The sequence below is a fragment of the Leptonotus elevatus genome, chromosome 2 (assembly GCF_054856555.1).
Source record: "Leptonotus elevatus isolate MCC_2025b chromosome 2, RoL_Lele_1.0, whole genome shotgun sequence".
NCBI lineage: Eukaryota > Metazoa > Chordata > Actinopteri > Syngnathiformes > Syngnathidae > Leptonotus > Leptonotus elevatus.
Genome location: NC_141240.1, coordinates 4,062,771 through 4,075,682, shown reverse-complemented (window position 1 = coordinate 4,075,682; position 12,912 = coordinate 4,062,771). Strand labels below are relative to the sequence as shown.

Below are 12,912 nucleotides of genomic sequence, written 5' to 3'. Positions count from 1 at the left end.
GCATGCATGAAAATCTCCACCAAAGAGGGGAGCCGTCGACCCCTGCCAAGACAGAGCAAGCACAACACCTCAGGGCCCCCCAGGCCACGGCAGCGCCAAGGGACAACCCCCGGGCCCCGCAGGGACCACCGGCCGGAGAACAGAGCCAGGAGCGCCGCCCACCCCAACACGGCCCGCGCCCCCAACCCAACGCAGCAGGACGGGGCACGGCACCCCACCGGTCCACTGCCCCCGCTCCCCCACGACCCCCATCCACCCCCGCCATCCACCCCAACCCAGCCCCAGCCGCCCCCAAACCCCCAGACATACCCCCCCCACACACACACACACACCCAGCAGCACCCCACCCAGCCAACAATTTTTGGACGAGCACCTTAAATCCACTTGTTACCCTGTGGGGTCCCGACAGTAGTATGGATGAGACTGCGTCTATCGCATCCTGGGAGATAAATAAATTGCATGAATTACATATCTAACTTGCAACCCATACCAAAGCAATCCAACACTACACTGAATTAGTGTGTACCTTAGTGCGTCTTGCCGTCAATATTCAATATTCGGGGGAGTTGAAATGAATATTTTTACTCACAGTGTTACCATTGTGAACATTGTGATACTTAACAAATACTGTACCTTGTGTCCTGCCTGTTACATTGCCAGGTGCTGATGTGTGTGCACCATTGATTATCTTCTGGAAGACAAAATGGAAAACATTCTTGCAACATTAGTACAGTTTGTTTTATATACAGAATGCTGTCTAGGCGGTTTAGCTAATAACTTGTGTACTTTGTCCTCCTGCTGCACATCAGTGTGTTGTGGATGACCTAATGTAGAAATGATCAATAATAACTTTGTATACATTAATATTGAGAATGGCTGAGATTTACATGTGCATTAACTAATCACCAATTTGGATAAAGGGGAATGGTTTGAAATCAGATAAGATAGTATTTAAATTCATTATGTACAATAATTTAAAAAAAATAGTAGCATCTTAAACAGCTGATGTACAAGCCATCAATGTACAATGTACACGTGATGTACAAGCTAACCTCCTGCCCCGTTAGCGATTGTTTGGGTTTCCGTAATGGCTTATGAGAAATTTAGACAGTACTGAGGGGAGTTGTAATTTCCTCAGCAACCTCTGGGGCACCACGTTGACTTTGCTTGTTTGTAGGAGCAAAATAAACGATAAAAATCCTATTATCAAGTATTCATAATCTGAAATTGCTACTTTAGTTAATCATGGAGTTCTTTGCTTTCATAAGAGATATACTAATCCACTCAGTAAACACAAATGATTCGGCAGAAATTGAATTTCTAGACAACAAATTGATTTAGTAAACACACACATATATCAGTCACAGCCTAACCTATTAATGAAACGGAATAAAAATGCAAATCGAAGATAAAAAGAAAACATGCAACCTAACTAACTAAGGTAAAAAAGGAATTAAAAAGGTAGATGGGGGATAATGATGGGAGCGGTTTGACCTGTCAATCCTTTTATGTTTGAATAAAAGCGTTGCAACAGTAGTTTATGGTCAGATTGCAATGAAAAAGCAACTTACGGACTGGTTCAGTCGCACGGGAGAGAGAGAGACTCGAAGAGCGTCGATCCTCGGTTGAATGCTGCACCAGGTCTCCGGTTGGTGGCGAGGTGCACGCGCGGCGTGGAGGCCGCGGCAGGTCCTTGGCTGGCGTACGTCCCGGTTGGTGGTGATGTGCTTGCGCGGTTGAGAGGCCGCAGTCAGTTGGTGTGGGCGCTGCGGGGCGCCTCGGGCTCACTGCGCTGGAACAGATACACGCGCCTTGGGGATGTGCAGGGTGGTTGTGAGTCCTTGCTTGATGCGTGCTTTGGACGCGCGTTGTGGCTCAAGTCCGGGGCTCAAAGAAAGAAGCTGCGTGGTCACCCTCAGCGACCACGTTTCTAGTGATGATCAGGAGAAGTTCATGAGGCCAGACGTGAGTTGAAGAGCAGGAGGGGAAGAGAGCAGGAGGGGAAGAGAGGAGGGAAGAGAGAGAAGTTCCTTCGCGCGCTGGCTTTTAAACTGTGTCCCAGGGGGCCGGCAGTTTGGTCCCGCCTCTTCCGTGCGCATGAAGCAGACTTGGTCGACTGAGACCAAGCTTTTGGGATAGTATTTGATCATTTTTTATCAGAATTGACAAGCCAGATGCTTTATTTATCATTCTGAACACATTTCAAACATTACCGCGATAATAAAGTTATTGAAAACGCTAAGCTTACTAATTAGCTAAACTTAGGTGGCTACAGAAATTACACACATCATTCATTTGAGATAGACATACAGGTTGTGTACAAAGATAAACAACAGGAGTCACTTGATGTCAGTCAAGTACATACATGTCCCGAATTATGTAGACTTCAGATTAATTAGGAGCGGCAGGATTCTTGAGGATAACTGATAGTGACCGCTGGAGGGCACTGTTGTACCATAAACCTTCCAAGATTCAGACATTTGTGTGTCAGGAGCACTTCTCTTAAATTATTCGTATTTTAAAGAAAACACCATGATTGATGGAAACTTAACCGCAAGCTAAGCTAGCGGGTGTCTTGCAAACAGATGAACAATTAAATGAACAAACATTGCAGGACTAAACATTTCAATAATGTGGCTTCGAGCAGCCTTTGTCTTTGAGAAATTGTATTTTGTTTTCGAAGCAATAGTCGTCCAAGAGGACTACAAATCAAAAGTTTGCCCCCGATGACTGTTGGCACTTCACTTCTTTTTCCTCCTTCAAACTGACTGTAAGCTTAAACGCGTTGCTGCCTCCTAGTGGTGGGGAGGTATCATACAATACATGAAAATCTCATACGCACATATGCGTATAGTATTTGGCTGCTTTATTCATGAATTGTGCGATCTGGCATTTTGTTTCACACTGATGATCCAGTTGTGCAGTTATTTATTTACTTTATTGTGTCAATACACATTATTCAGTGTATTTACCGTCTAGATTTGGGCTAAAATATTGACCAATTATAGACGGGCTAAGTTCGGTCTAAACTTAGACGAGACGTGATATTTGTCAACTGTGCGCATGTGGAGCCCTTTGAGACTCTTGTGTGATTAAGGCAGAGGTGGGCAAACTCGGTCCTCGAGGGCCATGTTTTTTCCTGCAGGTCTTGGAGGTTTTCCCTTTTCCAACACTATATATAGTGCTCAGCATAAATGAGTACACCCCCTAAAATAACACTTTAAACAATATGTCAATGGAATAAAAAAAAAAAGTCAAAATATTTACAAGACTAAATTTGTATAACATCTGTTATATATGTTAGAACTTAGAACATGAAAGTAAGGTTAATATATATAAGAGAACAGAATTTTCAGTTTAATTCAAATTAGGGTGATGCAAAAATATGTACACCCCATTGAAATTCTCTAGAGCAAAGCCCAAATTTTAGACTACAAACGTCTACAGCTGAGTCTAATTATTCATTACACAGGTGTCAAGCAGACTGTTGACTATAAATGGGTGTTACTTAAAGAAAACACTTTTCCATTTCATGCAATGGCACCACACGGAAGAGAAATGTCTCAGGACCTGAGAAAAAAAATAATTTCTTTGCACAACTAAGGTGATGACTACAAGAAAATCAGCAAAGCTTTACTCATCAGTCAGAAAACTGTAGCAAAAGTGGTACAAATTTTTTAAAAAGATGGAACTGCAACCATCTCATAGAGACGTCAAGGTCGTCCAGGGATGTTAACAACTTGACAGCAGCGTCTTCCAATGAGAAGGATGGAAGAAAATCGACATCTAAGTTCACTGCAGTTATCTAAGGAAATAAAAAGCCAAACTGGGATGACTATTTCCCGTGACACAATACGGCGTACACTGCAGAGGAATGGCATGCATGGGTGCCATCCACGGAGGAAACCTCTCCTAAAGCCCAGGCACAAAAAAGCGCGCCAAGAGTTAACCAGGGCCCATACTGACAAAGATGAAGACTACTGGGACTCTATACTCTGGAGTGATGAGACCAAGATAAATGTTTTTGGAACTGATGGCTTCAAAACTGTATGGCGTCGCAAAGGTGAGGAATACAAGAAAAAATGCATGGTGGTGGCAGTGTCCTCATGTGGGTTTGCATGAGTACTGCTGGTGTCGGGGAGCTGCATTTCATTGATGGCAATATGAATTCACAGCTGTATTGCTCAATTTTGAAAGAAAAGATGCTGCCATCACTACATGCCCTTGGTCGTCCTGCACTTTTCCAACATGACAATGATCCTAAGCACACATCTAAGGCCACTATTTGATTTCTGAAGAAGAACCAGGTGAAAGTGATTCAGTGGCCAAGTATGTCTCATATATATATATATATGTATATATGTATATATATATGTATATATGTATATATAATGTTTTCAGTTGTTGGAATTTGAATATTCCTTCCTGTGAACTTCTTGATGTTTTCCCTCTGTTTTTCAGGCCTCAATTCCAGCAGTTCGCGCCTCAAGAAGCCATCGCACAACAGCAAATGGAAACCTCAGATTCTCCCACAGTAGAATTTAGTCCAGACTCTGCCATCTTCGGTGACGTGTACGTTCAATCCCTTGGCTGCCTTTAGCTGCTGCTGATGGAGTCACATACATGGTAACATCACGTCTGTCTGTCTGTCTACCAGGGCCACAGAAGACATGGACCTTGCCAGTTTTCTGAGCTATTCCTGAAGATCCACGAGCTTCCGGCTGCCTCATCTTCCCTTCTAGCCACATTCAGAATGTGACAGGAACAATGTACAAGTACTGACACGCCATCTTTTTTCAGAAGGTTTCTTGATTTTCTTTGCTCGTCTGTTCACTTAAGCAACACATGTACTACTGTACACAACTATAGAAATATCATGGTAATGGAATGCATTTTAAGATGTTTAAGGCATAAAGTATTTGAATTTGCGCCCCGTCAGACAGGCAGACTCATTCAGTATTAGCTGTTGTAGATGTGCAACTGAGATGTTATGAAGAGAAAGGTGGTAGCTTTAGCTTCATCTATTTATGGTTGAGCTGTATTTCAAAATTATGTTCATATTGGAGAGTTGAGCTCCAAGGTAAACTTTTTCATGAACAAATAATTGTGTACAGATCAATATACACCAAATATAGTCTTTTTGAAAATATTAGCTCCTTCACTCCCAGCCATTTTCACTGAAGCCAACCCCCTTAGCTCCCGACTGTTTTACTGGATTTTGACTGATTTTGCAAGGTTTTTAGATTATTGTGTTCTCTTGCTATAAAAACATGGAATCTACCAAAGATTAGAGTCTCTTCTTTCATCAGGAAAAAAAAGTATATTTGTATCTGTTTCCGTTTTGCAGCAATTAGCATTAGAATATAGCTAAATTTTATCATTATTCACAAACCTGTTGAAAACACTGGGGAAAATAGCTTGTTGCAACCTGGTTGATCTCTTACACTCTACTGCCACCTGCTGGCCGTTTTTTGGGGGGGGGGGGTAATAACTACCATTGCTTTAAGCAACCTCTTCAGGTCAGAAGCTGCATCAAAGCCTTCTGTATGCTCTAGTCATCTGTAAAGCAGTCCTATTTTGTTGTGTGCTCATTTAAAGTTCCCATAGTATGAACATGCACTTTAGTGGGGTTTTCTATCAATAATATGCCTCCCCGGCCTGTCTACAATCCAACCAGGTATTAAAAAAGTCAGTCCGCGGCTTCTTTAGCTTTCTCCTCCTTTCTAAAATATGTGCTTCAAACAGGCAGATTAAACTTCCATGACTTAGTGACGTCAAAAAGACACGGAAGTTAGTGGCGCCACTTCTGGTAAAGGTTTGTCACGCCCACTGAAATTCAAGAAGCTGGCTGATCCTTTTTCTCCCCATGCTCGCAAATACTTCGTGGAGAGGGGAAACAATGATCGGAAAAAAAGTGGTTGCTTCCTTCGTCCCAAGTCTTTGAGAAGACAGTGGATTAATTTTAGGACGTGTACCGACATCATTTCTCAAAGGATTGTTTGGTTAGTGAAAGCCTGTTCAGAGATGGATTTGCAACACGTTTAAACATAATGAATCGGTCCCAACAATGTGACACGACTGCAAATGGGAAAGATGTAAGTTTAACATTTTTGATTTAGCCTTCCTTCCTATCCTTTCTAATAAGAGATGTGCACCTTGTACCATATTACTGGAGTATTTTTTTTAAATGGGAGCTACATTTGTCGTGTGGATGTTGTTTGGTTACAAGAGGTCAGATATGATAAAGCAAACGGTGGTTGGATGATATGAAGCGGTTGCATATTGTTTGTCAAGATACAATCCGCGCTGGTTAATTTGCCGTGACTCTGCACCTAGTTGACATGACTTTGTGATGCTAACCGGCCGCTAAGTGGTTTCAACGGGACGGCTTGCACGTTGCGACCGCGCAGTGACCTAAATGTGCACATTTGTGTTATTCATAAGCGCTTGTAAATGTCTACAAGCATTCAAGGCAAAATAACGTTCGCGGGAGATTTGCCGGTTGCGGCAAAATAACCATTGCCTCAACAATCACAAACTAACTCTACAACATAGTCTCTGTAGTAACGTTATGCTACTTTTTCTTATGGTAAAACGTTTATGCCACTTTTCCACATATTCAAATATTTCTCAAATGTGTCAAAGACATGTCTGTATTTTTCTTTTCTTCTGCTCCCATGGACAGTCGTTTACATTCACAATATTAGCACATGGCTACCATGACCGAAATCACTGCGCCTTCGAGAAAGAAGGATATGGCCTAGGCGTGACCTGGTGGAGCTATTTACATAAAAGTGACACACCCCTAAAACAGGAGTGTTTTTTGGCTGATTTAGGGACAGCAAAAATATTCGATCCAATGTCAGTTTTGACAAATGCATATGCAAATGTAATATCACAGACACGTCTTTTACACATTTACTATTTTAGTATGTTGAAAGGTTGAATAATATGAGACCTTTAAAATAATGCTAATTTCATGGCTAATGTAATGCTTAGGTTTTATCGAGCTGACAAGGCCAGCCATGGGCTACTTCAGTTTATTGCTTTTGAATGATTGTAATTGAGAAGTAGTTAAACCATTTTACAGCAGCAGCTTACTTCAAAGGCATACTGCACACCATTAGCCTGTGGCTGTCTAAAATCGACTTCAACCAAACATGCTGCATGATATCTTGGACAGCATAATTGCCATGTTGTTGGACATAAAAATTGAACAGCAAATACTTTAGAAATAGTATTAATTTTGTCTGTTGTGCTTACTGCTATATTGTACTGTATATAAAATGCACTTACAAAATTAAAAAAAAATCTGAACTTTGCTTTATAAGCCACACACAAGTAGACCCGAATTTAAGCTAAATTCCAATAGATCCATTGTCTGATGATTTAAAATGGCATCAATAGTAATACCAATTTCAGCTAGCCTGTCATGCTATTTTATGGTAGCATTAAGCTAGCGGTCTTATGTCCGTTAAGATAATAATAGCACTGATACTATGTTGAAAGTTGTATTTTGAATAAACATTCCAGACAAATAAAGAGCTAAAACCAAGAGTTTTAGGACATTCTAGCGGGTTGGGGGGCATATAATGACAGACATGCCTGTACTGTGATATAGGCTGTGCATTGAATGAGCGTATATTGCTGTGTCAACTGCTGCTTGGCATCACTTCCATCAGCCCAAGAGAACACAATTACATCACAGGTGTATATGATGATGATAATTACTGTATTATTAGCTTCAAGAATCCTTAAATGTTAAAAAATAAAAATAAAAAGACAACTTTACACTGTACATCACAAAAAAAGGAAAAACAACAATTCTGAAAGTGTCACTAAAATCTACTCAATCAGCCACTTGTCGGAGAAACCACACAAGAAAGAAAACAGCAGAAGCTGCTTAAATGGCTGGTCAATGTTGCAATGATAATAATGAGATCATTGGCGCATAACATTGACCATGCACCTTTTAAGTCAGCACACTTCATACACTCAGTTTTTTTTTTTTGTTTGTTTGTTTGTTTTTTGAGTCCTGACTTCTATGCTGATGTCACGTAACGGCAGCCTGTACATGTGCTCGAGTTGCTCAGCTTTGGCTAACAAGAAACCATTTTGGGCATTTCATCGGTCCAATAATGTATTTCTACTTTTTTTTATTATCCAAAAACACACCAAAAATGAAAAATTGTATTGAACAGCGATTATTTCTAAATGTCATATTGTTGCATCACAGAGGTGCTAGCTAGTTAGCTCCCATGCTGCTATGGAGCTAGCTAGCTAGCACAAGGGGCTAAAGCCAAACTGTGGCAGTGTATTTACTTTCTGGACCTGGATTTGCCACCTCTGTATCAGCACCCTGATTGAAAATAATTTTTGATGATTTAAAAATAGTATACATGTGCATAAATGAAGAAGAAAAAAATGAAATTGTTAGGTCAAACAAGCCTAAGACAGACATAAATTGTTTTCTGACACTTTAAAAAATACAAAAAAAGGGATTCATTATGGTGAAGTACAAAATGCATGTGAAAGTAAGTGGAACAAAGCAAAGGGCAAATTTATGGAGGCTGAAAAAAGGAAAAGCATGCTGAAGTCTCTCTACTGTAGCTTCACTCTTAGCAAAAAAAAAAACGAGAAAAGAAAGAAGTTGACTTCGAAAGCTTTCATCTTTGTCCTGCATTCCAAAAAGTGGGGAGTAGACCCAGTTCTGCTGTCAGAACCAGGATTAAAATGGGAAGAGGTGTTTGATGAGCAGCTCTTCGTTCTTCTGTGGCCTTATAGGGCCTGCGTTTTAAGCTCCACGGGCTCTCCTCTGGTCTCCTGCGGGCCCTCGGCCTCCTGGGGCCGAGTGCCCTTCAGCGTGGCGAGCCTCTCGGAGAGGCTGCGCATTCGCGGGAAGAGCATGAAGTCATAGAGCAGAGCACCAATAGTGCCGCCGATCATAGGTCCCACCCAGTATACCTGCCGGGAACAGAATCATCATTTGGCATATCCGTCATTTGGACATTCCCTGAAACTGTTTTCACAAACTTGCATACAATTGGTCAGGTGGCAAGAGATTTCGGGGGAGCTTCAGAGCACGGTTAGAGCGGGATGCAATCACACAAAATCTTAGGTTTGATGTTGAACGACCCTTGGAAATGAACATAAAATGCCCAAAATGGCAGACATCTTGACACCTTTTGTGGGTCTACTCATGATTAAACATGAGTGACTACCAAATTTAATGTTGCAGGGAAACTGGCTTTGTGAGCAGAATTGCTTCCATAACAGCAAAATTGTCTTTGAAGGGACAATGAAAAGGAGCCTAAAATGGCCGTTTCCAATCAAAATGGCGGAGTTTTCAGGCATGGCTTCTTGGGATTTTTTTTGTTAAGGTTAACAGATTCATGTGAAACTGGCTTTAGGGGCTAGATTTCCCCAAAATTCCAGAAGGGGGTGCTACTGCCTTTTCTTTCTTTCTTTTTTCCTTTTTTTTAACACGCTTACGTTTGGATCATTTTGATTAAATATGATGCCTTTAAATGGCCTTTATTTAGGGTTTGGGACTGACTGTGTTTGTGCTTGATTGAGAACATTAGAAAACAAGCAAAATTGTTAATCACTTTTCCTAACCCCCCAAAAAATTCACATGTTCTTATGTGGAAGTCAAAATCATTAAAAATATATAATAATAATAATAATTAAAAAATAATAATTAAAAAACATTTCCAGCAGCAAAAAATGCAGTTCTGAAATGGTTAACTCAACCAAAAGTCTGAAATGTTGGTCACTACAGAGAGCAGCAAGAAAGTTTGTTTATAGCCTAACTGTTCACTTCTAGTCTCGTCTAAAATGTTGGCTACATTCACATTCCGCCAGCGGATAGTTATTGCTCGCTGGCAGGGGCCCAGAGGTGAGAGAGATGGCTGACAGTCCTTTGGTCCCCCGCACCCAAGCCAATCAATAGTGTTTGTTTTGAAAGTATAGTGTATTGCTGTTAAGCGTGTGACGTGATCTTCTTACCCAATGATTGACAAAATTCCTGACGAGCACAGCTGGAGCGAAGGACCTTGCTGGGTTCATACCTGCTCCGGTGTAGTAAATCTAAGTAGAAAAACATACAAGTTGTTGAACGTAGACACAGCAATAAAGGCGAGGGTCCTCCAAGTCTCACCCCGAGAAGATGTCCCATCAGCACGGAGAAACCGATAGCCAGGGCAGCGGATCCCAAGCGTCCGTTGCGCCGCTCGTCTGTCACGGCGAAGATGCAGACGACCAGCTGCAGCGTGAGGAAGACCTCCATGGTGGTGGCCATGCCCAGACTGATGCCTGGCTGCAGCTGCCCAGGCAACAAGGGGAGAAATTACCTTCACCTCATCTACATTCTGGCCCCCAAAGTAAAAGCTTATAGTTTTTGTTGAGACAGTCTAACAACAATAAACGACCACATAGGTCGTTTTGAAATGTACCAAATTTCGACCAAGTGTTATGTATTGTTGTTTAGCGACCCCTATTGGCCGTGTACAGAGCGGAAAAATAATAAAGTGAACCATAAGTTTAGTTACTGGGACTCAAATCTGGGCCGTGTGGTTGGAGGATGTTCGTCTATCTGACTGAGCTAACTAGCCAGTAATTGTTTTAGTGTCGACTACATGTTTTGTAATGTCAACATCAACCATACTACTGAGCCTCTTCCTAACCTCAACCTTTAATGTCCCATGTAACGACGTAACGTGTACAACCTCACTGAATACTAACCCCAACCATTAGTTCCGGTGACGACGAATTGACATACATGTCAACAGTAAAAAAGAAAAATGAAAATTACCGGCCTGTTAGCTCAGTGAGATAGTCCCATTAACTCCACTTATGGTTCACTTTTTTGCTTAACATGGCCAATAGAGGTCACTAAACTACATTACTTCGTATTTTGGTGCATGGTAAAACGACCAATATTATGGAGGACCAAAACTGCCCAAATTAAAAATACATGACAAAATTAATTTTTTTATTATAGTTTTTCTATCCATTTATATTTTCACTTTTATTCATTTATTTATTTAATACAAACAAATATATAAATTGAAATAAAACAACTATATATATACACAAAATAAAAAAAATAAAAAACTAGATAAAAATAATAAAAAGAAATATCGAAATAAAATTAAAATAAATATATAAATATAATTAAATATCAATTAATAAATAAAAACGTTGGGTTGGGCTCCGCTGTTGCAAACTGCCTGATGACAGTTGGCTTGGCTACAACTGTTATCTATCTTGTCCACTGTCACTGATCACACTGGACAAGATAGTCGTCTATTGCTGGAGCTCTCTAGTTGCAAGCCGGCGAGACTTGCTTGTTCGCCACCCCGCTCACTATAGGCAGTTTGCAACAGCGGAGCCCAACCCAAGACACGCTTAGGACCACCCCCTCATTTGAATAACATTTCGACCTGACTCTGCAGCATGAAATAAATAAATGTGAGAGCAGAGCGTTTTTATTTATTAATTGATATTTAATTCTATTTATATATATTTTTTATTTCAACATTTATTTTCACATTTATTAATTTTTTTATCTCGTTTTTTTTATTTGTACTTTTATTTATTTAGGGATATATATATATATATATATATATATATATATATATATATATATATATATATATATATATATATGTTGTTTTTTATTTTCATTTCTATTTATTTTTGTATTTAATTTTTGAATTATATTTTTTATATTCGTTTTTATTTTCACTTGTATTCATTTATTTATTTTAAATGTTGGTAGTTTTCGTCCTCCATACACTATATTTCAGAAAAAACACAATGTCATATGCATTCTTCTCATTAGACAGCACTGAATGCATAGTGGGTCCCGGGTGGTCTTACCGTGTTCAGGACCATGTTGCCCCTCATGTTGATGGGCGTGACCCCGTAGAGCACGGCGGCGCCGGCCAGGGCTCCCAGACATTGGGCGACGATGTAGAAGATGGCGCGGAACAGCGACATCTGGGAGCTGATCAGGAAGGCGAAGGTCACGGCCGGGTTGATGTGGCCGCCGCTGATGTGGCCGATGGACTGGATGAATGTGGCGGCCGCCAGCCCAAAGCAGAAGGCCACATGCAGGATGTTGTGGGGCCCCGTGGTCCAGCGGAGGGCGGCCCCCAAGCCAAAGAAGACGAAGAACATGGTGCCGTAGAACTCGGCGAACACCGCCCGCCAGAAGGACGCAGACCGGAATTCCCACATGGTGACCCGAAAGTGGACTCAACACAAACTATCAGTCAACTAAACGGAGACGGAACCCTTCCCACACACTTGTTCAAATCTGTCTTTCACCAGGAAAGTCTGACTCGAGCCAAACTGGGGATACTTTAGTGATGTCGGTCATGGAGAGCTCCTGAGTGGAGCGTCGCACCAGTCTGCTCGCATTAATGTGCCAACGTCAGCAGAGTTCGCAAAATACAGACACACACACTGCACACATTCTTTACCAGGCCGGGGGAAACTCGGAGGCCTTTTTATAAGCGCCTCGCTGAGCCCAGGGGAGTGGTCAGTACACAATGGTATTATTGGAAACAGTATCCTTAACCCTTGCTACGCCTGCACCAGCACGCGCTGCCCTTTGTCTGATGAGAGCAAAGGGTCCGTCTAGAATTGAGCAAAAAAGAGGTTGCGTTGGGTCGCATCGGGGTCACTTCTATTTGATCATATTGTGCTGTGCAATGTGGTACATATGCAGCCGTGTGCAAAAGTCCAAAATACCATCATTGGACTTGTTTTCGCTATGCACTGGTTTTAGGCCCATGATGGCAGAATAAAATTAAGATGAATTAAAAAATATATATAAATATACAATACAATTTATTTAAAAATGCTCAACTGAAAAAATAAAGTTTAGTCAGTTATATTACAATG

General features: G+C 41.2%; 2 protein-coding genes across 5 annotated transcripts in view; one reads left to right on the top strand and one right to left on the bottom strand.

Annotated features, from left to right (window-relative positions):
* The window catches only part of LOC147178200 (signal transducer and activator of transcription 5B-like), a 47,644-nt gene extending 42,289 nt beyond the window's left edge, over nt 1-5,355 (top strand). For 2 of the 4 annotated variants that reach the window (XM_086068682.1, XM_086068681.1), the window contains exon 21: nt 26-4,455. In XM_086068682.1, coding sequence (XP_085924808.1) covers nt 26-476 — 451 coding nt within the window. In that variant the 3' untranslated portion in view covers nt 477-4,455. The other 2 variants (XM_086068683.1, XM_086068684.1) reach the window with 2 other exon arrangements.
* Nucleotides 5,356-7,713: 2,358 nt separating this feature from the next.
* Nucleotides 7,714-12,480, bottom strand: LOC147178199 (lens fiber major intrinsic protein-like). Its single transcript, XM_086067980.1, has 4 exons — nt 11,884-12,480; nt 10,160-10,324; nt 10,009-10,089; nt 7,714-8,964 (listed from the first exon to the last, which is right to left on the bottom strand). The coding sequence occupies exons 1-4, from the start codon at nt 12,241-12,243 to the stop codon at nt 8,779-8,781; spliced, it is 792 nt and encodes a 263-aa protein (XP_085924106.1). The 5' UTR covers nt 12,244-12,480; the 3' UTR covers nt 7,714-8,778.
* Between the last annotated feature and the right edge of the window lie 432 nt (nt 12,481-12,912).